This window comes from Oncorhynchus keta, chromosome 26 (assembly GCF_023373465.1).
Source record: "Oncorhynchus keta strain PuntledgeMale-10-30-2019 chromosome 26, Oket_V2, whole genome shotgun sequence".
Classification (NCBI taxonomy): Eukaryota; Metazoa; Chordata; class Actinopteri; order Salmoniformes; family Salmonidae; genus Oncorhynchus; species Oncorhynchus keta.
The window spans coordinates 9,048,207-9,070,352 of NC_068446.1; the positions used below are offsets into that span (position 1 = coordinate 9,048,207).

A 22,146-nucleotide genomic window follows, 5' to 3' on the forward strand; every position below is an offset into this window, starting at 1 on the left:
GGGACCCTTTAATCTTCAGATACATTAAAATGTTGTTTTCTCTTACATCATGTAGCTAAAATATTAACGCTTTGCCTATTCCTCCCTGATTTAGAAGATGCTGTTGCACAAACATGCTGATTTAGGCGTACACCAGGACTGGTATCAGGCTGTATTAGCTAGCTTCATTTGCTCTGACTCAGTACATGTATTAGCTAGCTAGCCAGCTAACTAGCGACTTACATTAGTGTCTTACACAATTTATTTTAGCCACAACTTGCTAAGAAAAGACAAACTAGCTATTTGCAGACAGTAAGACACACAAACGAAGTGTAATTATAGAACGCTTGTGTTCTTTATAATAAGAAGCAAAGTGGAAAGCACAATCGTTGTCATCAACATATTGTTGCATCTGCTGCATTGACTATGCACACTCAAGGTTGAATGGTTGGCAAATGATCTCGTGGTCGAGGAACAACTGCTCTCCTTGAGCTTGTGTCCGTTAGGCCTACGGATGTATTTATTTATCAGCACAAATTATATTGAGCAATAAAAGCCCCACTTGTGGTATTCTTAAATTAAACTAGTTTTTGAGAGTACGGAGCACAATACCATGGAGGAGTTTAGAAGGTAAAAACTCCATCACACTTGTATTCCACAGGCTGGGATCCGCACTATGCAGCTGTTGCAAGAGAACATTTTTCACTGGTTGTCCACTGGGTCGCAAAAACAATGATTGATAGGCAGCTTAAACTTCTTCAATTCAACCATTATTGGGTTAAAATACACATCTGCATTTGTGAACAGCCATCCACGATTCACATCAATGTGCTATGTACAATTGAAGTGGGAAATTTACATACACCTTAGCCAAATACATTGAAACTCAGTTTTTCAAAATTCCAGACATCTAATACGAGTAAACTTTCCTGTCTTAGGTCAGTTAGGATCACCACTTTATTTTAACAATGTGAAATGTCCGAATAGTAGTAGAGAGTGATTTATTTCAGCTTTTATTTCTTTAAATCACACTCCCAGTGGGTCAGAAGTTTACATACACTCAATTAGTATTTGGTAGCATTGCCTATAAATTGTTTATCTTGGGTCAAATGTTTTGTGTAGCCTTCCACAAGCTTCCCACAATAAGTTGGGTGAATTTTGGCCCATCGCCTGTAGGCTACACCACTGCTCTTGTCCTTCTCTCAAAGAGTTTATACAAGTTGGATAATCTTTGGATGTCAACATTAGAAGACATAGCTTGGACTGTAGCCTACAAAAGCCTATTCCTGCACTTTTCCCGCGATCCGTCAAATGCATTTGGTGTGTCATCATAGTGGTCTCTGACTTGCAGTCGGTCAGACTCGCTCAGGTGGAACAAACTTAACACTTACGCTTTTTCCCCCCAATGCTGCTTTGAATGTCATTGAGAGGACAGAATGGTGACCGTTTTTTTTCCGCAAACGTCATTTCTGAATTTAAAAGTAATCCTAGTGTTTGAAAAGTATCTGTAATCTGATTACAATATTTTAGCTGGTAAATGGATTACAGTTAGTTCTTTTGTAAATCATTACTCCCTGATATATATATATATATATATATATATATATATATAACAGTAATTTACGATCTTACTGTTTTATAGCGCTATATCCTCTTAGTATGTATTTTTTACAGTGCCTTCAAAAAGTATAAAATAATGTTACACACAGGAAGTATTCACACCCCTCGACTTTTTCAACATTTTGTTGTGTTAAAGCCTGAATTTAAAATGGATTAAATTTAGATTTTGTGTCACTACATACAATAACCCATAATGTCAAAGTGGAATATTATTTTTTAGAATTGTTGGCAAATGAATTTCAAAATGAAAATCTGAAATGTCTTGAGTCAAAAACTATTCAACTCTATTGCTATGGCAAGCCGAAATAAGTTCAGGAGTAAAAATGTGCTAAACAATTCACATAAAGTTGCATGGACTCACTGTGTGCAATAATAGTGTTTAACATGCTTTTTAAATATCTGTACACCACACATACCTTTAAAATACCATTTTATACAGATGTTATATTGAATCCCGTCTATGGTCAAACGCAGAGAACAAAGAGATAAACAGTGGTCACTACAGTGTTTTTCACACAAAGAAAAGCAGAAGTAAAAAGAAGAGCAGAAGGAGTGGAGGAGCAGAGGCCATGGTGTTAGGTTAGGAGGAGAGAAATGGAATGAGAGAAAAAGAGAGCAAGATCTAGAAATAGAGCGAGGGCATAGCTTTCACTCGCTGCATGGTAGCTTGACGAATGTTAGCATGAGCCCGTAAAGCGCTGTGACAGCCTCCTGCTGAGAGCACAGTCTCACTAATGTGTTCTGGCACGCCGGCCCCCTAATCACACATTTACATATGCAATGACCTATATTTGCATGTCAGATCGCACACTGTCCAGTGTGATTAACAACGGGCACCTCCCACGTCGAGTCGCCTTGGGTAGCGGGCAAGGGGCTGGGGAGGGCTAGGCGAGGGGTGAACCAGGACTGGGGAGGGCTAGGGCTAGTAGAGGGGGAGCGCAGAGGGCCGGAGGGGGTCCATTTTTTTGTGAGCCGAGGGGCTGGGCTGCCAGGCAGGATTATGTCAGGCGGGGGCCCGGCATTAGACACTTCATTAGAGCTAATCTGTTTAGCAGTGGGCAGTGTATGTAAACTTCACAGGCCATTTGCGGCACCTTGTCGGCCCCTGGCCTGGCCTTCAAAGGGCAGCCGGGCCCTCCTGACTGACAGGCTGTCTCATTGCACGCACTGGCGTCACACACACAGCCGCTCCCAGCTGACACACACACACACGGGTGAGGCGCAGCAGCTCGACCCCTGACGACAGAGGGGTCACTGGGCAGACCGCAAGAGGAAAGGAGGAGAGGAGTGGCACAGAGAGGAGAGGTTTGTACAGACTGCAACTTGCGGAAGTGGAGGTGTGTACGTGTTTGAAGGAAGTTAGTAACAGAGATGTCAATTTTCTGTCTCAATTACCAATCAGTTATCGTGGGAATTTGGGCCATAAATGTGAATGAGGAACACACCCTTAGTTGGTGAGAGCTGAAGTTAGGCCACTGCTTTGGGGAATCAGACTTGTGGTGTCCAGCTCAAGTTACTCCTTGATGGGAAGAGTGAGGGATTGTAGAGGAGTGGACAAGCATGTCTATGAGGGACAGCAATTGCCTGTGCTGTAGAGATGGCAGAGGGACAGGGTGGCCACCAGTGACACAGAGATGCACACACCCTGGGCTACTCACTGACAAGGAGATGAGAGGAAGAGCGATAGGAAGAGAGAAAAAGAGAAAAGGCACGAAGACAGAAGCATATAGATGACGTGTGATATGGGCTGATCAGTGGTGACACAGAGACACAGAGCAACTGACAGAGAATTTAAGATAAGAGAGAGAGGGGGAGAGGGAAGGAGATGAAAATAAGAGAGCGAGACAGAGGGGGAGAGGAAGAGGGGGAGAGATGTGAGGTGTGATGCGACAGTGTGGCACTGCCAGCGGCAGCCAGAAAAAGGCCAGCGGGAGCCAGTAAGGGTGCCATCTCCCACAGAGCAACAACCCACCCTCTACCCATCACCAGCCTCGGTCTGTACTCCTCACCTCCCTCTTCTTTCACCTACATCTCTCCTCAGCCCCAGCCAGCTTAGCACCGCCATACAATATTCATCACTCCATCCATCCTTCCCTACCCCGCTGGTGTTTCTCTCTCTGCTCCTCTTCAATCTGTTCCTGTACCACGGTGCGTTAGCTCACTTATAACCCTCCGCCTTGTCTCACACACACACACACACACACACACACACACACACACACACACACACACACACACACACACACACACACACACACACACACACACACACAGACAGAGATCTGACTCTGTCAAAACCTGCTGCGACGTTCAAATTCCATTTTGAGAATCTCTCTCCCACTCAAAGAGCAAATGCACCATTAAAAATGCACATGATACCAGCTCATCCACTTTACCTAATGCATATGCATCATACCTCCGGGACTTAGAGATGTGATACAATTCACATTTTCAGGAGGGGAATTTTTGCCGAGCAGATTAAATTGAGAAAAAGTGTGAAACAGATTGAGGACTTGTTGAAAGAGAAGGATCTGTCTGCTGATAGACACAGTATGAAGCTGGATGCCAAACAGGAAGCAAAATAATGTCTGGATCTGCATAGGACTGGTGTTTTAAATACAAACTGTAAAATATGATCTTGCATAAACTAATAATATGCATGTTATTAGGCCTACTTCTAGATACATTTCCTATATTTTAAGACAATAATGAAAGAGAAAAAGAACTGAAATGAAGCTAAATATAGTGTGTGAAAAACAGAGGAAATCATTACTGTGGGGGATGCGAGTTCTCGTTCTTTCCTTTTCTGTGCACAACCCAATTAGTAATTAAACATATTCAAATAAATTATCAACCTTTGCATACACAAGTAAAACTGGATAATGTTGGGGGTTACAAAAAAAAAAACGGTTGTTTTCCCGTTTCCTCTTCAACGTATGGATATGGACAGCGGGCGAATCCTCTTTGTTATAAGTCCATTCAATACATAGTGGGGACAGAAACATCCTTGTGCTATGAATGAGATTGGTGAAGCTTATGTACGATACTGCTATTAAATTCCAATGGTGACCAGATTTGCAACACAACAACCGGAATGTTATCGTATCAAAAGCTGCTCACTGGGAGGTCAAGCTCTGCAAGCCTCGAGAGTTTCAATCAATACTAACTCTCTCTTTGTGAGGAAACACAAATGTAAGAGGATCATACTGTGGCTGGAACACAGGTACTGCTGCTTGCTGTGTTAGGGTTAGAGTTAGAGTAAAAGTGATGTTCTAATATTTTTTATTTAACTAGGCAAGTCAGTTAATAACAAATTCTTATTTAAAAATGGCCTACCCCAGCCAAACCGGTTTGGGTGAGGGTAAGTTAGGGTTAGGGGATCCTACCTGAGGCTGGAACACGGGTACTGCTGCCTGCTGGCCCTGTGGCTGGGTTAGGGTTAGGGGATCCTACCTGAGGCTGGAACACAGGTACTGCTGCCTGCTGGCCGGGTTAGGGGATCCTACCTGAGGCTGGAACACGGGTACTGCTGGCTGATTGTGGCTGGGTTAGGGGATCCTACCTGAGGCTGGAACACGGGTACTGCTGCCTGCTGGCCTTGTGGTTGGGTTAGGGTTAGGGGATCCTACCTGAGGCTGGAACACGGGTACTGCTACCTGCTGGCCTTGTGGCTGGGTTAGGGTTAGGGGATCCTACCTGAGGCTGGAACACGGGTACTGCTGCCTGCTGGCCTTGTGGCTGGGTGTCCATGTCCATGGTGACAGGAGATCAATCCCTCACACCCCTAAGGAAACACAAACACAACCTTCAGTTAACGTTACAGTCACAAAAACACGGGACTCTTTTCCCTCACAACCAGGTAGAAACATAAGTAGATCCTCCTGTTACCTGAACATACCCTCTACAAGAACTCTGCCACCAGACAGACAATATACACAGACTAGTAACAAATATCACACTCCTGGAGATCTCCTGAGCATTACGGAGCCTGAGAATTACAGAGCCTGAGACAATAGTGTGTCGCTGAGGACTCTGCTGCCTGGGTACTGTCGCTCTGTGGCCCAGAGGGTGTCACATTGCAGTAGAACGGGATCTGCCTCGTTGGCTGGGTCTCTATGGACCTGAAAGGCTCCAGACACACATCAGGGTTTCCGTTAGGAAAATGTGGTGCCGGACAACGTGACCGGGATGATTTTCATTTACAGATTATTTGGAAATTTAATGGACCCATTTGCATTGGTTTGCGTAACCCATTAGGACGTCCAACCACAGTGCTCAGAATGACAGAAATCACATTAGGATTATGGAAATTTATCTTAAAAGGGGAATTTAGAAAATGTGTCTATGTTCCTAAACCCCTCTGTGACTCGTTGCTGGACTGCATGTCAAAGTGCGCACCTCTTTCACTCAGGAAGAGCAAAAGGTACGTCACAGGGTTATATAGCCTCCCCCCACTCACTGCAGCGCTAGAGCTATTTCCCAACCTGGTCTCAGAGCATTTTGCATTATTCTGTAAGTAAATCCTATACCCCCCGTTTAGTATGATATGTTACGTTTAGTATGGTATGCATTAATATGTGGATGTCCATCAACAATTATGTATGATCACCATCTCTCCAGAGATGTTCGATTGGGTTGAAGTCCGGGCTCTGGCTGGGCCACTCAAAGATATTCAGAGACCTGCCCCGAAGCCACTCCCGTGTTGTTTTGACGGCTCATTTTCCTGTTGGAAGGTGAACCTTTGCCCCAGTCGGAGGTCCTGAGCTCTCTGGAGCAGGTTTTCATTAAGGATCTCTGTACTTTGCTCTGTTCATCTTTCCCTTGATCCTGACTAGTCTCCCAGTCCCTGCCGCTAAAAAACATCCCTACAGCATGATGCTGCCACCACCATGCTTAACCATATGGATGGTGCCAGGCAGTGGTGTAAAGTACTTAAGTAAAAATATTTTAAAGTGCTACTTACAGTTGAAGTCGGAAGTTTACATACACTTAGGATGGAGTCATTAAAACTCGTTTTTCAACCACTCCACAAATATCTTGTTAACAAACTATAGTTTTGGCAAGTCGGTTACGACACGCATGACACAAGGAATTTTTCCAACAATTGTTTACAGACAGATTATTTCACTGTATCACAATTCCAGTGTGTCAGAAGTGTACATACACTAAGTTAACTGTGCCTTTAAACAGCTTGGAAAATTCCAGAAAATGATGCCATGGCTTTAGAAGCTTCTGGTAGGCTAACTGACACAATTTGAGTCAATTGGAGGTGTACCTGTGGATGTATTTCAAGGTCTGCCTTCAAACTCATTGCCACTTTGCTTGACATCATGGGAAAACCAAAAGAAATCAGCCAAGACCTCAGAAAAAAAATTGTAGACCTCCACAAGTCTGGTTCATCCTTGGGAGCAATTTCCAAACACCTGAAGGTGTTCGTGCAACGTTCATCTGTACAAACAATAGTGCGCAAGTATAAACACCATGGGACCACGCAGCCGTCATACCGCTCAGGAAGGAGACGCGTTCTGTCTCCAAGAGATGAACGTACTTTGGTGTGAAAAGTGCAAATCAATCCCAGAACAGCAGCAAAGGACCCTGTGAAGATGCTGGAATAAACAGGTACAAAAGTATCTATACCCACAGTAAAACGAGTCCTATATCGACATAACCTGAAAGGCTGCTCAGCAAGGAAGAAGCCACTGCTCCAAAAACACCATAAGAAAGCCAGACTACGATTTGCAACTGCACTGTTCACCTGATTTAGAATTCCTCACAATCAAATGTCGACCGCATTATCTACCAAGGGAATTCTCTTCGATTATAATCACAGCCGTATATATTCCCCCCCCAAGCAGACACATCGATGGCTCTGAACGAACTTTATTTGACTCTTTGCAAACTGGAATCCATACATCCTGAGGCTGCATTCATTGTAGCTGGGGATTTTAACAAGGCTAATCTGAAAACAAGACTCCCTAAATTGTATCAGCATATCGATTGCGCAACCAGGGCTGGAAAAACCTTGGATCACTGCTATTCTAACTTCCGCGACGCATATAAGGCCCTGCCCCGCCCTCCTTTCGGAAAAGCTGACCACGACTCCATTTTGTTGATCCCTGCCTACAGACAGAAACTAAAACAAGAAGCTCCCACGCTGAGGTCTGTTCAACACTGGTCCGACCAATCTGATTCCACACTCCAAAACTGCTTCCATCACGTGGACTGGGATATGTTTCGTATTGCGTCAGACAACATTGACGAATACGCTGATTCGGTGTGCGAGTTCATTAGAACGTGCGTTGAAGATGTCGTTCCCATAGCAACGATTAAAACATTCCCAAACCAGAAACCGTGGATTGAAGGCAGCATTCGCGTGAAACTGAGAGCGCGAACCACTGCTTATAATCAGGTCAAGGTGACCGGAAACATGACCGAATACAAACAGTGTAGCTATTCCCTCCGCAAGACAATCAAACAAGCTAAGCGTCAGTATAGAGACAAAGTAGAATCTCAATTCAACGGCTCAGACACAAGAGGTATGTGGCAGGGTCTACAGTCAATCACGGATTACAAAAAGGAAACCAGCCCCGTCACGGACCAGGATGTCTTGCTCCCAGGCAGACTAAATAACTTTTTTGCCCGCTTTGAGGACAATACAGTGCCACTGACACGGCCTGCAACCAAAACATGCGGCCTCTCCTTCACTGCAGCCGAGGTGAGTAAAACATTTAAACGTGTTAACCCTCGCAAGGCTGCAGGCCCAGACGGCATCCCCAGCCGCGCCCTCAGAGCATGCGCAATCCCTATCCCAGTCTGCTGTTCCCACATGCTTCAAGAGGGCCACCATTGTTCCTGTTCCCAAGAAAGCTAAGGTAACTGAGCTAAACGACTACCGCCCCGTAGCACTCACTTCCGTCAGCATGAAGTGCTTTGAGAGACTAGTCAAGGACCATATCACCTCCACCCTACCTGATACCCTAGACCCACTCCAATTTGCTTACCGCCCAAATAGGTCCACAGACGATGCAATCTCAACCACACTGCACACTGCCCTAACCCATCTGGACAAGAGGAATACCTATGTGAGAATGCTGTTCATCGACTACAGCTCGGCATTTAACACCATAGTACCCTCCAAGCTCGTCATCAAGCTCGAGATCCTGGGTCTCGACCCCGCCCTGTGCAACTGTGTACTGGACTTCCTGACGGGCCGCCCCCAGGTGGTGAGGGTAGGCAACAACATCTCCACCCCGCTGATCCTCAACACTGGGGCCCCACAAGGGTGCGTTCTGAGAAATCTCCTGTACTCCCTGTTCACCCACGACTGCGTGGCCACGCACGCCTCCAACTCAATCATCAAGTTTGCGGACGACACAACAGTGGTAGGCTTGATTACCAACAATGACGAGACGGCCTACAGGGAGGAGGTGAGGGCCCTCGGAGTGTGTTGTCAGGAAAATAACCTCACACTCAACGTCAACAAAACTAAGGAGATGATTGTGGACTTCAGGAAACAGCAGGGGGAACACCCCCCTATCCACATCAATGGAACAGTAGTGGAGAGGGTAGCAAGTTTTAAGTTCCTCAGCATACACATCACAGACAAACTGAATTGGTCCACTCACACAGACAGCATCGTGAAGAAGGCGCAGCAGCGCCTCTTCAATCTCAGGAGGCTGAAGAAATTCGGCTTGTCACCAAAAGCACTCACAAACTTCTACAGATGCACAATCGAGAGCATCCTGGCGGGCTGTATCACCGCCTGGTACGGCAACTGCTCCACCCACAACCGTAAGGCTCTCCAGAGGGTAGTGAGGTCTGCACAACGCATCACCGGGGGCAAACTACCTGCCCTCCAGGACACCTACACCACCCGATGTTACAGGAAGGCCATAAAGATCATCAAGGACATCAACCACCCGAGCCACTGCCTGTTCACCCCGCTATCATCCAGAAGGCGAGGTCAGTACAGGTGCATCAAAGCTGGGGCCGAGAGACTGAAAAACAGCTTCTATCTCAAGGCCATCAGACTGTTAAACAGCCACCACTAACATTGAGTGGCTGCTGCCAACACACTGACTCAACTCCAGCCACTTTAATAATGGGAATTGATGGGAAATTATGTCTAATATATCACTAGCCACTTTAAACAATGCTACCTAATATAATGTTTACATTCCCTACATTATTCATCTCATATGTATACGTATATACTGTACTCTATATCATCTACTGCATCTTTATGTAATACATGTATCACTAGCCACTAACTATGCCACTTTGTTTACATACTCATCTCATATGTATATACTGTACTCGATACCATCTACTGTATCTTGCCTATGCCGCTCTGTACCATCACTCATTCATATATCTTTATGTACATATTCTTTATCCCCTTACACTTGTGTGTATAAGACAGTAGTTTTGGAATTGTTAGTTAGATTACTTGTTGGTTATTACTGCATTGTCGGAACTGGAAGCACAAGCATTTCGCTACACTCGCATTAACATCTGCTAACCATGTGTATGTGACAAATAAAATTTGATTTGATTTGAAATATCATACTTTTTGGAGAAATGTCCTATGGTCTGATGAAACAAGAATAGAACTGTTTGGCCATAATGACCATCGTTATGTTAGGAGGAAAAAGGGGGATGCTTGCAAGCCGAAGAACACCATTCCAACGGTGAAGCACGGGGGTGGCAGCATCATGTTGTGCGGGTACTTTGCTGCAGGAGGTAATGGTGCACTTCACTAAATAGATTGCATCATGAGGAAAGAAAATGATGTGGATATATTGAAGCAACATCTCAAGACATCAGTCAAGAAGTTAAAGCTGGGCGCAAATGGGTCTTCCAAATGGACAATTACCCCAAGCATACTTCAAAGTTGTGGCAAAATGGCTTAAGGACAACAAAGTGAAGGTATTGGAGTGGCACCGGAAGAAATGGAAGCAGTTTTACAACCAATTGTGCTATTATGTGTTATTTCCAGCGTTATTTGTAACCTATTTTGAACATAATGTTTCTGCAACCATTTTTTACGGTAAAAAATAGCTTCTGGATATCAGGACAGCAATCATTCACCTCGGATTAGACAAAGATTCTTTCTTCAACAAGCAAGAAGCACAAGACAATCTCTAAACACCCAACAGAGCCATCATCCCTGTTATTTACAAGAGGAGGCAATGCAGGTACAGAGGACAAAGAGCCGGCTGCCTGGTCAGGACCCAGAAAAGGAGTGGCAAAGTTGCCGTTTACCGTCAATACTACTCTCCAACGTGAGGTACGATTACGAATATCCTACCAAAGGGACATCAAAAACTGTAATATCCTATGTTTCACGGAATCATGGCTGAATGACGACATGGGTATTCAGCTAGTGGGATATACGCTGCACCGGCAAGATAGACGGGGGGGGCGGCCTGTGCAGATTTGTAAACAGCTGGTGCACGTAATCGAAGGAAGTCTCTAGATTTTGCTCACCTGAAGTAGAGTATATTGTGATAAATTGCAGGCCACACAACTTGCCAAAAGAGTTTTCAGCTATACTTTTCGTGTTTGTTTATTTACCACCACAGACAGATGCTAGCACCAAGACCACACTCAGACAGCAGTTTAAGGAAATAAGCAAACATGAAACCACTCATCCAGGTGGCGCTCCTAGTGGTCAGAGACTTGAATGCAGGGAAACTTATTAAAATCAGTTCTACCAAATATCCATCAACATGTTAAATGTGCAAACTGAGGGGAAGAAAAATTCTAGAGCACCTGTACTCCACGTACAAAGCTCTCCCCCGCCCTGCATTTGTTCAATCCGACCAGAAATCCATCCTCCTGATTCCTGCTTACAAGCAAAAAATAAAGCAGGAAGCACCAATAACTTAGTCTATAAAAAAGTAGTCAGATGAAGCTAAACTACCGGACTGTTTTGCTATCACAGAGTGGAACATGTTCCCGGATTCTTCTGATGGCATTGAGGAGTACACCACATCAGTCACTGGTTTCATCAATAAGTGCATTGAGGACGTTGTCCCCACAGAGACTGTATATACATACCCCAACCAGAAGCTATGGATTACAGGCAACATTCGCACTGAGCTAAAGGGTAAAGCTACCACTTCAAAGGTGCGGGATTCTAACCCGGAAGCTTACAAGAAATCCTGCTATGCCCTGCGACGAACCATCAAACAGGTAAAGTGTCAATACAGGGCTAAGAATTAATCATACTACACCGGCTCCGAAGCCCCTTCTTATGTGGCAGGGCTTGCAAACTATTACAGACTACAAAGGGAAGCACAGCCGTGAGCTGCCCAGTGACACGAGCCTACCAGACGAGATATATCACTTCTATGCTCGCTTCGAGGCAAGCAACACTGAGGCATGCATGAGAGCATCAGCTAATCTGGACAACTGTGTGATCACGCTCTCCGTAGCCGACATGAGTAAGACCTTTAAACAGGTCAACATACACAAGGCTGCGGGGCCAGACGGATTACCAGGACGTGTGCTCTGGGCATGTGCTGACCAACTGGCAGGTGTCAAAACTGACTTTTTCAACTTGTCCATGATTGAGTCTGTAATACCAACATGTTTCAAGCAGACCATCATAGTCCCTGTGCCCAAGAACACAAAGGCAACCTGCCTAAATTACTACCAACGCGTAGCTCTCACATCCGTAGCAATGAAGTGCTTTGAAAGGTTGGTAATGGCTCACATCAACACCATCATCCCAGAAACCCTAGACCCACTCCAATTTGCATACTGCCCAAACAGATCCACATATGATGCAATCTCTATTGCACCCCACACTGCCCTTTCCCACCTGGACAAAAGGAACACTTATGTGAGAATGCTGTTCAATGACTACAGCTCAGCGTTCAACACCATAGTACACTGAAAGCTCATCACTAAGCTAAGGATCCTGGGACTACACCTGGATCCTTAGCTCCCGCTGCAACTGCATCCTGGACTTCCTGAGGGGCCGCCCCCAGGTGGTGAGGGTAGGTAGCAACACATCTGCCACGCTGATCCTCAACACTGGAGCTCCCCAGGGGTGCGTGCTCAGTTCCCTCCTGTAGTCCCTGTTCACCCACGGCTGCATGGCCAGGCACGACTCCGAACCATCATTAAGTTTGCAGACGACACAACAGTGGTCTTGTCACAGACAACGACGCGACAGCCTATAGGGAGGAAGTCAGAGACCTAGCCGGGTGGTGCCAGAACAACAACCTATCCCTCAACGTAACCAAGACTAAGAAGATGATTGTGGACTACAGGAAAAGGAGGACAGAGCACTCCCCCATTCTCATTGACGGGGCTGTAGTGGAGCAGGTTGAGAGCTTTAAGTTCATTGGTGTCCACATCAACAACAAACTAGAATGGTCCAAACACACCAAGACAGTCGTGAAGAGGGCACGACAAAGCGTATTCCCCCTCAGGAAACTAGAAAGATTTTGCATGGGTCCAGAGATCCTCCGAAAGTTCTACAGCTGCATCACTGCCTGGTATGGCAATTGCTCAGCCTCTGACTGCAAGGCACTTCAGAGGGTAGTGCGTACGGCCCAGGACATCACAAGGGCTAAGCTCAGGCCATCCAGGACCTCTACACCAGGCGTGTCAGAGGAAGGCCCCCCAAAAAAATTCAAAGACCCCAGCCACCCCAGTCATAGACTGTTCTCTCTACTACTGCATGGAAAGCGGTACCAGAGTGCCAAGTCTTGGACAAAAATACTTTCAGTTTTTACCCCCAAGCCATAAGACCCCTGAACAGGTAATCAAATGGCTACCCAGACAATTTGCATTGTGAGCCCCCCCCAACACCTCTTTTTACGCTGCTGCTACTCTACGTTTATCATATATGCATAGTCACAAAAACTATACACTCATGTACATACTACCTCAATTGGGCCGACCAGCCACTGCTCCCACACATTGGCTAACCGAGCTATCTGCATTGTGTCCCACCCACCGCCCGCCAACCCCTCTTTTACTTTAACCATATCTACATGTACATACTACCTCAATCAGCCCAACTAACCGGTGTCTGTATGTAGCCTCGCTTCTGTATATAGCTCTCACTATTGGTTAGAGCCTGTGAGTAAGCATTTCACTGTAAGGTTGTATTCGGTGCATGTGACAAATAAACTTTGATTTGATTGGCAAAGCCCTGACCTCAATTCCATAGAACATTTGTGGGCTGAACTGAAAAAGTGTGTGCGAGCAAGGAGGCAATGCTACCAAATACTAATTTGGGGATGTGATGAAAGAAATAAAAGCTGAAATAAATCATTCTCTACTATTATTCTAACATTTCACATTCTTAAAATAAAGTGGTGATCCTAACTGACCTAAAACAGGAATTTTTTACTAGGATTATTGTCAGATATTGTGAAAAACTGAGTTTATATGTATTTGGCGTATTTTTGGAAAAAATTAGCTATGATTTGTAGTTTTTCAAAGTGGCTCCCATTTTGGCTGTAGTGTTTTCATGCGCGTGGACACACCTGCGTTCCTTGTTGTTTATCTCCGGTAAAGACAATAAGGATTCTCCGTCTTTAATTGTATTGTTTATTTACGTATTAGGGTACCTGAGGGTTGATTATAAAACGTTGTTTGACTTGTTTGGAGAAGTTTATTGGTAACGTTTGTGATTCATTTTGTGTGCATTTTGAAGGAGGGTAACCGGAGAAATATTGAATGAAGCGCGCCAGCAAAACTGAATTTTTGGGGATATAAATTAAGACTTTATCAAACAAAAGGACAATTTGTGATGTACCTGGGACTTTTTGGAGTGCCAACAAAAAAAGATCTTCAAAAGGTAAGGCATTTATTATATCGCCATTTCTGACTGGCGCACCTGCCTGGTTGAAAAATGGTTTTCATGTGGGGCGCTGTCCTCAGATAATCGCATGGTGTGCTTTCGCTATAAAGCCTTTTTGAAATCTGACACAGCGGCTGGATTAACAAGAAGTTAAGCTTTATTTTGATGTGTGACACTTATATTTTCATGAATGTTAAATATTTCTAGAATTTGAATTTCGCGCTCTGCAATTTCACCGGATGTTGTCGAGGTGGGTCGCTAGCAAAACGCCTGCGCCAGAAAGGTTATGAAAATATTGTACTCTTTACTCAATACATTTCCCTGACACCCAAAAGAACTCGTTACATTTTGAATGCATAGAAAGACAGGAAAATAATCAAATTGACACATCAACCGACCATCCCTGGTAATCCCTACTGCCTCTGATCTGGCGGACTCACTAAAAAACACACGCTTCATTTGTAAATGATGTCTGAATGTTGGAGTGTGCCCGTGGCTGTCCGTAAATTAAAACAAGACAAAGGTGCCATCTGGTTTGCTTAATATAAGGAATTTGAAATTATTTATAATTTTACTTTTGATACTTAAGTATATTTTAAACCAAATCATTTTAGAGACTTTTACTCAAGTAGAATTTTACTGGCTGACTTTTGTCATTTTCAATGAAGGTATCTTTACTTAAGTATGACAGTTGGGTACTTTTTCCACCACTGGTGCCAGGTTTCCTCCAGACACTTCGCATTCAGGCCAAAGAGTTGAATCTTGGTTTCATCAGACCAGAGAATATTGTTTCTCATGGTCTAAGAGTCCTTTAGGTGCCTTATGGTAAACTCCAAGTGGGCTGTCATGTGCCTTTAACGGAGTGGATTCCGTCTGGCAACTCTAACATAAAGGCCTGATTGGTGGAGTGCTGCAGTGATGGTTGTCAATCTGGAAGGTTCTCCCATCTCCACAGTGTAACTCTGGAGCTCTGTCAGAGTGACCATCAGGTTCTTGGTCCTCCCTGGACCAAGGCCTGGACCAAGGCCCTTCTCCCCCGCTTTGCTCAGTTTGGCCAGCTCTCGGAAGAATCTTGGTGTTTCCAAACTTCTTCCATTTAAGAATAATGGAGCCCACTGTTCTTAGGAACCTTCAGTGCTGCAGATTTTTTTGGTACCCTTCTCAAGATCTGTGCCTAGACACAATCCTGTCTCAGACAATTCCTTCGACCTCATGGCTTGGTTTGTGCTCTGATCCACCTGTCTGTATAAGGTCCCACAGTTGACAGTGCGTGTGCCTTTCCAAATAATGTCCAATCAATTGAATTTACCTGATTTTTTGTTTTAAATCAATAATACCCCATAACGTCAAAATGGAAATATGTTTTTACAAATTAAATAAAGATGAAAAGCTGAAATGCTTTGAGTATTCAACCCCTTTGTTATGGCAAGTCTATATAAGTTCAGGAGCGAGAACATGATTTTTGAATTACTTCTCTGTACCCCACACATACAGATAATCGTAAGGTCCCTCGGTCGAGCAGTGAATCTCAACCACGAGGACCAGGGAGATATTCCAGTGCCTCGCAAAGAAGGGCACCTATTGGTAGTTAGAGTTTAATTAATGGATGTGATAGGAGAAAACTGAGGATGGATCAACAACATTGTAATTACTCCACAATAATAACCTAAATGACAGAGTGGAAAGGAGGAAAGCTGTACATAATACAAATATTCCAAAAACATGGATCCTGTTTGCAACAAGTCACTAAAGTAATACTGCAAAACATGTGCCCTGAACACAAAGTGTTATGCTTGGGGCAAATCCAATGATACATTACTCCTTACCAGTCTCCAAATTTTCAAGCACAGTGGTGGCTGCATCATGTTATGGGTACGCTTGTAATCGTTAAGGACTGGGGAGTTTTTCAAGACAAAAAAATAAATGAGATGGAGCTAAGCACAGGCAAAATCCAAGTGGAAAACCGGGTTCAGTCTGCCTTCCACCAGCCACTGGGAGATGAAATTACCTTTGCAAGACCTGAAAATGTTTGTCTAGCAATGTTCAACTAAAAAAATTGACAGTTTGAAGAATTTAGAAAATAATAAAATGGGCAAATGTTGCACAATCCAGGTGCAACATTTGATGCTTACCCATAAAGACTCAATGCTGTGCTCGATGCCAAAGGTGATTCTAACATGTATTGACTCTAGGGATGGAATACTTATGTAATCAAGGTAAGTGTTTTATATTTCATGTTTTTTTTTTAAACTAATGTTGGAATTTCTTTTCTACTTTGAAACAGTATTTGTGCAGATTGTTGACAAAGAAAATGACAATTAAATCCATTTTAAACCGACTTTGTAACAAAATAAAATGTGGAATAGGTCAAGGGGTATGAATACTTTAAGGCACTGTAGGTAGATAAAGGCTTCAACATTTATAAATGACTCACCATCTGTCACCATCAGCATCGGCTCTCTCACGCCACTGCAGCATGACACACACTATTCTGACGCACTGACAGAGTGGAATGCAATACGAACATTTCCTTTCACACACACACTTGTGTGTTGATGTGTGTATCCTTCACTGTGAGAGTGTCTGTCCATCTCCGTCTGGTTGTCAGGACAGAAGACGGAGCTCCAGTATTCCCCCACGTAGCCAATTAAAATGCCCAGTTTAGGAGTTACTGAGTGACACACCGTCTCCATGGCGATAGAATCGGGGTGATTTAGTAAAGGTTAATCATGCTAATTAGCTGCCAATCTGCCAACCGGTCATTGAGTGGCAGTGTAGCACACACCAGGGCTGCGTGTCTGCCCGCCACTGTTGTTTACTTTGGTTTGGTTAGGCTTTTGTTTTCAGGTATTCAGCGTTCATTTGCCTCAGAGTGCCGAGCTTTGAAATTCTTTAAAAGTGTGCGCAACACAATCTCTCCTGGGTTTGTTATATTGGGAACGTTTTTTTCCTATTCTTAAATGTACATTAAAAGGTCATCTGTCCCTTATAACCAACGTATCTAGTTTTAAACGGCATATGTGGCATCGATGTAAGACAGAAACAATCATGTGTCAAAATTCACTACAAGGTTTAAATAGGATCATTTTTTTACGTTAGCCAGCCAACTAATTTCAACTCAAAGACATAATAACAAAATCAAAACAAATTTTCTTTGTCACATACACATGGTTAGCAGATGTTATTTTGAGTGTAGTGAAATGCTTATGCTTCTAGATCCGACAATAAAGCAGTGTAACAATTCCACAACAAAACCTAACACACAATCTAGTAAAGGAATGGGATGAGAATATGTAGTGGGTAGAACAAGTATTTGATACACTGCCGATTTGTTGGTCATGATACATGGCCCCATCCATCCTCCTCTCAATACGGTGCAGTCGTCCTGACCCCTTTGCAGAAAAGCATCCCCCAAAAAAATATGTTTCCACCTCCATGCTTCACGGTTGTCCTCATCCTTCTTCCTCCAAACACAGCGAGTGGAGTTTAGACCAAAAAGCTCTATTTTTGTCTCATCAGACCACATGACCTTCTCCCATTCCTCCTCTGGATCATCCAGATGGTCATTGGTAAACTTCAGACGGTCCAGGACATGCGCTGGCTTGAGCAGGGGGACCTTGCGTGTGCTGCAGGATTTTAATCCATGACACTTACTAGCCCAACGCTCTAACCACTAGGCTATCCTGCCGCCCCAATAATACAGGTAATGAGTGGAGAACAGAAGGGCTTCTTAAAGAAAAACTAACAGGTCTGTGAGAGCCGGAATTCTTACTGGTTGGTAGGTGATCAAATACTTATGTCATGCAATAAAATGCTAATTAATTACTTAAAAATCATACAATGTGATTTTCTGGATTTTTGTTTTAGATTCCATCTCTCACTGTTGAAGTGTACCTATGATAAAAATTACAGACCTCTACATGCTTTGTAAGTAGGAAAACCTGCAAAATCTGCAGTGTATCAAATACTTGTTCTCCCCACTGTCAGTACAAAAACATATGGATGAGCAGTGACAGAGTGGCTAAGATGTAATAGATAGTAAAGAAAAGATAGCAAAGGACACAGTATTTACATATGAGATGAGTAATGGGAGATATGTAAACATTCTTAAAGTGGCATTATTAAAGAGACTAGTGTTCCATTTATTAAAGTGGCCAATGATATCAAGTCTGTAGGTAGGCAGCAGCCTCTCTGTGCTAGTGATGGCTTTTTAACAGTCTGATGGCCTTGAGATAGAAGCTGTTTTTCAACATCTCTGTCCCAGCTTTGTACTCACATCGCCTTCTGGATGGAAGCTGGGTGAACAGGCAGTGGCTCGGGTGGTTATTGTCCTTGATTATCTTCTTTGCATTCCTGTGTGTTGTAGGTGTCCTGGAGGGCAGATAGTTTGCCCCCGGTGATGCGTTGTGCAGACCTCACTACCCTCTCTGGAGAGCCTTACGGTTGTGGGCGGCGCAGTTGCCGTACCAGGTCGGTGATACAGCCCGACAGAATGCTCTCAATCGTGCATCTGTGAATTGGTGACATTTAGACGCTGTTGCGCCTTCTTCACCACACTGTCTGTGTGCGTGGACTATTTCACTTTGTCAATGATATGTCAACTTTACACCTCCTCCACTGCTGTCCCGTCGATGTGGATAGGGGGGTGCTCCCTCTGCTGTGTCCTGAAGTCCACGCTCATCTCTTCTGTTTTGCTGACATCATGTATCTTTATGTACATATTCTTCATCCCTTTACACTTGTGTGTATCAGGTAGTTGTTGTGAAATTGTTAGGTTGCTCGTTGGTTATTACTACATTGTCGGAACTAGAAGCACATGCATTTCGCGACACTCGCATTAACATCTGCTAACCATATGTATGTGACAAATAACATTTGATTTGATACATAGTACATATGCATAATATTTCTACTACTGATATCGATTACCGCATTGTTGGGAAAAGGTATTTCACTGTACTACAGAAAGAACTGAATTAGCTGACCATATTGAGATGGCGAGTCAGGAGGGGAGAAGTTCTCCTTTGTTCTCTCCATAGCAAAGTTAGCTCAGTTTACCTCGCTAAACTCATTTCTGGCCTTGTTTATTGTGATTAAATGGTAAAGACACACCCAAGAAACATCCACATCAAACCACACCCTCAAGACAACTCTCGTTTGCCTTCAGTTACGACCGCTGGCATTTCTTAATGAGCACTGATAAAGAACAAGGCCAAATCATGAAGTTCAATCGCCCTTTAAACGGTTTTTCCAAGCAAATTATCATCAGTCAAATTGCAAAGGGTTTTTCCAATTAGGGGTATGAAAAATACACAAGTGCTGGAGAGGGAGACTATAATGCCATTCAGAACAGCTCAGTCTGTAAATAAAATCCCGTTTGGATGGGGCACAATGTGATCTGCTCAGACATTTTTGAATAAAGTGATCTAGGAATAAATTAAACAAAGCCTGACAGCTTACCCTAAATCTCGTATTCAAAAAAATTGCCTACATTTATAAAACAAACAGATGGCTAAATGACATACTCCGCAAAATAACATTTTATAAATAAAAATGCCCATAACTGATGGTCTTTTATCCCCTAGCAGGACCACTCCCGTCTTGCTGTGGTCCATAAGCTAGAGAGGATGTCGTGAGTGTCTACGTTGGTCCGGCCTGACATTTTGGCTAGGCTGACGCGTTATTTGGGCCACGAGTCACCCTCACTAGTGGTTATTAACACATCAGTCTCATCTCCTGCTGATGTTTCAGATGGGAGCTGACTCTAGCACCTCTCCTCTCCCTTACCCGGCTCCTGTCAAAATACCCACGAGGCATCTTGGTTCTACATCTCTTAACAGGATCAATTAAAACTGCTAGTTTACGTCAGACCAGGGGAACTGCACCAACAAGGAAAGAACAATTAACGGCAAGCACTCACTCTGGAGGAGCAATCAATGTGAGCAATGTAGCACTCAAGCATAAACTCACAGTCCAATGCAGTCAAACCATTTCTCGGGAGTTTCTGGGGAGACAAAATAAATCTTCAAAGAGATCTTCTAATAAAGAAAGATTGGTCTACATCTAGATACTGTTTCCTTATTCTAACAAGGTCCATACAACTGTTTTTCAATCCCACCTATGTTCAATCCCATCTTGACTCAAATTATCTCTGAGCAATGTTTTCTGAATTTTGGCTTCAAAGACATGGACCACTAACTGGTATACATCATTTCAACCCTCAGTTTCCTACCCAAACCCTGTCACCTAAACCACTACCCTCTCCCTCCTCCAGTCTCTCTCCTCGCTCGCCTGATGAGCTGGTTCAGAGTGTGATGGAGAGCAGCGCCGGGAGAGAGGACACCGGCTTTAGCTTCACTTTCATCCCCACTTCCTCCTATCTGCATTATTAATTTACAAGAAAGAGGGAAGAAAAACAAAAAAGGGAGGGGGATTAAAAAGTGGATCAAGGAGAGATGGGGGGGAGGTGTAGAGAAGAGAGCAACATTCCGCCCGACACAACCCAGACCCACGGATATGTTAGCGAGAGAGGGGGACAGATAGAAAGGATGGCGGGAGGAGGTAAAGCGAGAGATACAGAGCAAGAGAGAACGAAAGAGGGACTAGAGGCTTAAGTAAAGAGAAAGAGAGAAAAAAAATTAAAAGAGGGGAGTAGAAAGATAGAGATGTGACTGTAGCAGTGATTTGAGTATGGGATCTGTGTGAATCAAAGGCACCTTTGAGCAACAGAAGACGGTGGAAGTGGTGTCCATGATTACAAGAAGCAGGGACCTTTGAGTCAGTCTTCATGAAAGCCATGGGCCCATGCCTCATCTGAACTGATTATAACGCTGCTCGGCTCAGCGAGGCTTTGACTGAAGCCACATAAACTAACGAAGGCAGGCTCGGGATATTAAAGAAGTGAGACATATTTTACATTCTCCCACTTATTTTAAATCACTATTAAAATCATTAGTACAGACGTGTGTGTGTGTGTGTGTGTGTGTGTGTGTGTGTGTGTGTGTGTGTGTGTGTGTGTGTGTGTGTGTGTGTGTGTGTGTGTTGGTTCCACCACCAGCGGTCTTTCAATTGGTATCTCAGGATGTAATGGAATAAGAAATAGAGAAACCTCATTGTCTCTCTGGGTGTGAGAGGAGAGGAGGCTTTGAAACTGGCTTCACAGAACAGTTAGCAACACAGACACAGTCAAACACACCCACTTCCAAAAGTTCTCAATCAGAATTCAACAACGGATGTTAATCAGATATGATCGTGAAAGAAATGATCTAACTAAGAGGGGAACAAAGAAAAAATATCACATTGACCTGATTGCGATATTCAACTGGTAAAGAATTGGATACTAACACACTAGTCTCTTCTTTCTTCATCCCTTCTTCCTTAAACCTTCACCCTCTCCAACTGGAGGGAGCACAGAGTAGGGAGAAGATGAGAGAGCGCGAGAAAGAAGAGAGAAAGGTGCTGAGGCCTTAAGGAAGAGGCAGGCCACAGAGCAGCGATCCATATTTCTACTGCTCTCTCTCCCACTATAAATAGGCCTCCTTTACATTTTCCACACACAGGTTTATAGGCTAATCATTATTTCCCAGCAGAAGTAAATAGCACAACACAAATGGCGCTGCCTGCCTGGCTGCATGGGAGGCCTGCTTGAGTTATAAACCCCTGCCTCTGCCTGCCTGCCTGCCCACACAAACTAGCTCACCAGCCCACAATGTGTGTGTGTG

General features: G+C 44.0%; 1 protein-coding gene across 50 annotated transcripts in view; it reads right to left on the bottom strand.

Annotated features, from left to right (window-relative positions):
• LOC118358892 (serine/threonine-protein kinase Nek7-like) overlaps nt 1-22,146 on the bottom strand; it is a 133,153-nt gene that overhangs the window by 62,848 nt on the left and 48,159 nt on the right. For all 50 annotated transcript variants that reach the window (XM_052480160.1, XM_052480155.1, XM_052480167.1 and 47 more), the window contains exon 2: nt 5,296-5,383. In XM_052480160.1, the coding sequence (XP_052336120.1) occupies nt 5,296-5,355 (60 nt within the window). In that variant the 5' untranslated portion in view covers nt 5,356-5,383. The remainder of the gene's footprint in view (nt 1-5,295; nt 5,384-22,146) is intronic.